This window comes from Alexandromys fortis, unplaced genomic scaffold (assembly GCF_014885135.2).
Source record: "Alexandromys fortis isolate MF-2015 unplaced genomic scaffold, M_Fortis_MF-2015_v1.1 scaffold_23, whole genome shotgun sequence".
Taxonomy (NCBI): Eukaryota; Metazoa; Chordata; class Mammalia; order Rodentia; family Cricetidae; genus Alexandromys; species Alexandromys fortis.
In genome coordinates this window covers 7,242,939-7,244,545 of record NW_026067907.1, presented here as the reverse complement: position 1 = coordinate 7,244,545, position 1,607 = coordinate 7,242,939, and the positions used below count along the sequence as shown (strand labels likewise).

The following is a 1,607-nucleotide window of genomic DNA, read 5'->3' as shown; positions in this document are numbered from 1 at the left end:
CTGTAAACTTAGTACTCAGGAAGCAGAGCTGGAGAGGCAAGCACTTAAAGATAGCCTAGGCTATGTAACAATTCCTGGGCTAGCCTTGGCTACATAGTAAGGAGGGATGAGACAGCAACCAGCTAGTCTTGGGGTTCATTTCAGAAAACACTGTATGCTTCTGGAAAAACAGCTTAGAAAAATCACAGCCTGGCTCCACTGCCTGGCTGATGAGCTGTTGTTTATTTCCCATCCACCTGGAGACAATGGACATTCAGACAGGGCTCCAGGCTGAGTCGTTTTCTGTGCGTCTGTCAGCAGCACATGCACCCTAGGTGATGAGGACGGTGAGCCCCTCTGCACTTACCTTGCTCATGTTCTCCATGCCTCCTGCAACCACAATGCTGGAGTCACCTATGGCTATGGACTGGGCTGCAAGGCACACGGCTTTCAGGCCTGAGCCACAGATCATCTGGCAGCTCCATGCTGGAACCGAGTAGGGGATTCCTGCACCCACACTGGCTTGTCGAGTGGGATTCTGCCCACAACCTGGAACAAGGAACACGGAGGCCTCTAAGCCATCAGGAGAAAGTAAAAGATGGGGGGACAGGTGTGGGCTAAATGCCCTCAGGCAGCTAAGTTCTCACAGAGCACAGATGCCTGCTTCCCTCCCTCCCTGCCACTCCACCTGGGACAGATAACACCTTGTGCAACTCCTAGGTGTTTCAACGAGAAGCTTCCTCCTCCACAAGCAAGTTCCCAAAGCCTTAAGACAGAACCTCAAGACCTTTCTCTCTAGAGGCCAGAGTTTTCCTCCTACTTGGCAAGAAATGTAACTAAGACCAAGGGTGACAGCCAGCCGGTCACATGACTGTAAACACTAGGCATAATTCAGACATGGAGTGCACTTGCTCCCAGAAGCCTGCCATATGACGAAGACACTTAGGAAGAAAAGAAAATTAAAGAGAACTATGCATAAAAGCAATGTAGAAAATCGTGCTGGTGTTTTGTCATAGCTCACACCTGCAACCCCAGCATTCTCTTAAGTGGAAGCAGAAGGTTCATAGTAAGTTCGAGGCTAGTCTGGGCTACATATTCAATTGAGACTTGCATGAACCATGAGCAGTTCAAGTCAGTCTGAACTACATAGTGAATTCCAGGCCAAACTGTACTACATAGTAAGGCCCTTTTTCAAAACATAAAAACTAAAGTTAAATATATATAATAGAATTAGAACCAACAGGGCTGGAGAGATGGCTCAGTGGTTAAGAGCATTGCCTACTCTTCTAAAGCTCCTGAGTTCAATTCCCAGCAAGGACATGGTGGCTCACAACCATCTGAAATAAGATCTGATGCCCTCTTCTGGGCTGCAGGCAGACACACAGACAGAACATTGTATACATAATAAATAAATAAATAAATAAATAAATAAATAAATAAATAAATAAATAAAAGGGGGTGAGGAAAGATACTCCTTTAAAAAAATAATTAGGAGCCTAGGCAGTTTGGATGCTCATCTTACTAGACCTGGATGGAGGTGGGTGGTCCTTGGACTTCCCACAGGGCAGAGAACCCTGATTGCTCTTTGGGCTGATGAGGGAGGGGGACTTGATTGGGGGAGGCGGCGG

The 1,607-nt window shown here is 47.0% G+C and overlaps 1 protein-coding gene across 5 annotated transcripts in view; it reads right to left on the bottom strand.

Annotated features, from left to right (window-relative positions):
• Nucleotides 1-1,607, bottom strand: part of Acat2 (acetyl-CoA acetyltransferase 2) — a 58,463-nt gene that overhangs the window by 46,040 nt on the left and 10,816 nt on the right. For all 5 annotated transcript variants that reach the window (XM_050135666.1, XM_050135665.1, XM_050135663.1 and 2 more), the window contains exon 3: nt 347-528. In XM_050135666.1, the coding sequence (XP_049991623.1) occupies nt 347-528 (182 nt within the window). The remainder of the gene's footprint in view (nt 1-346; nt 529-1,607) is intronic.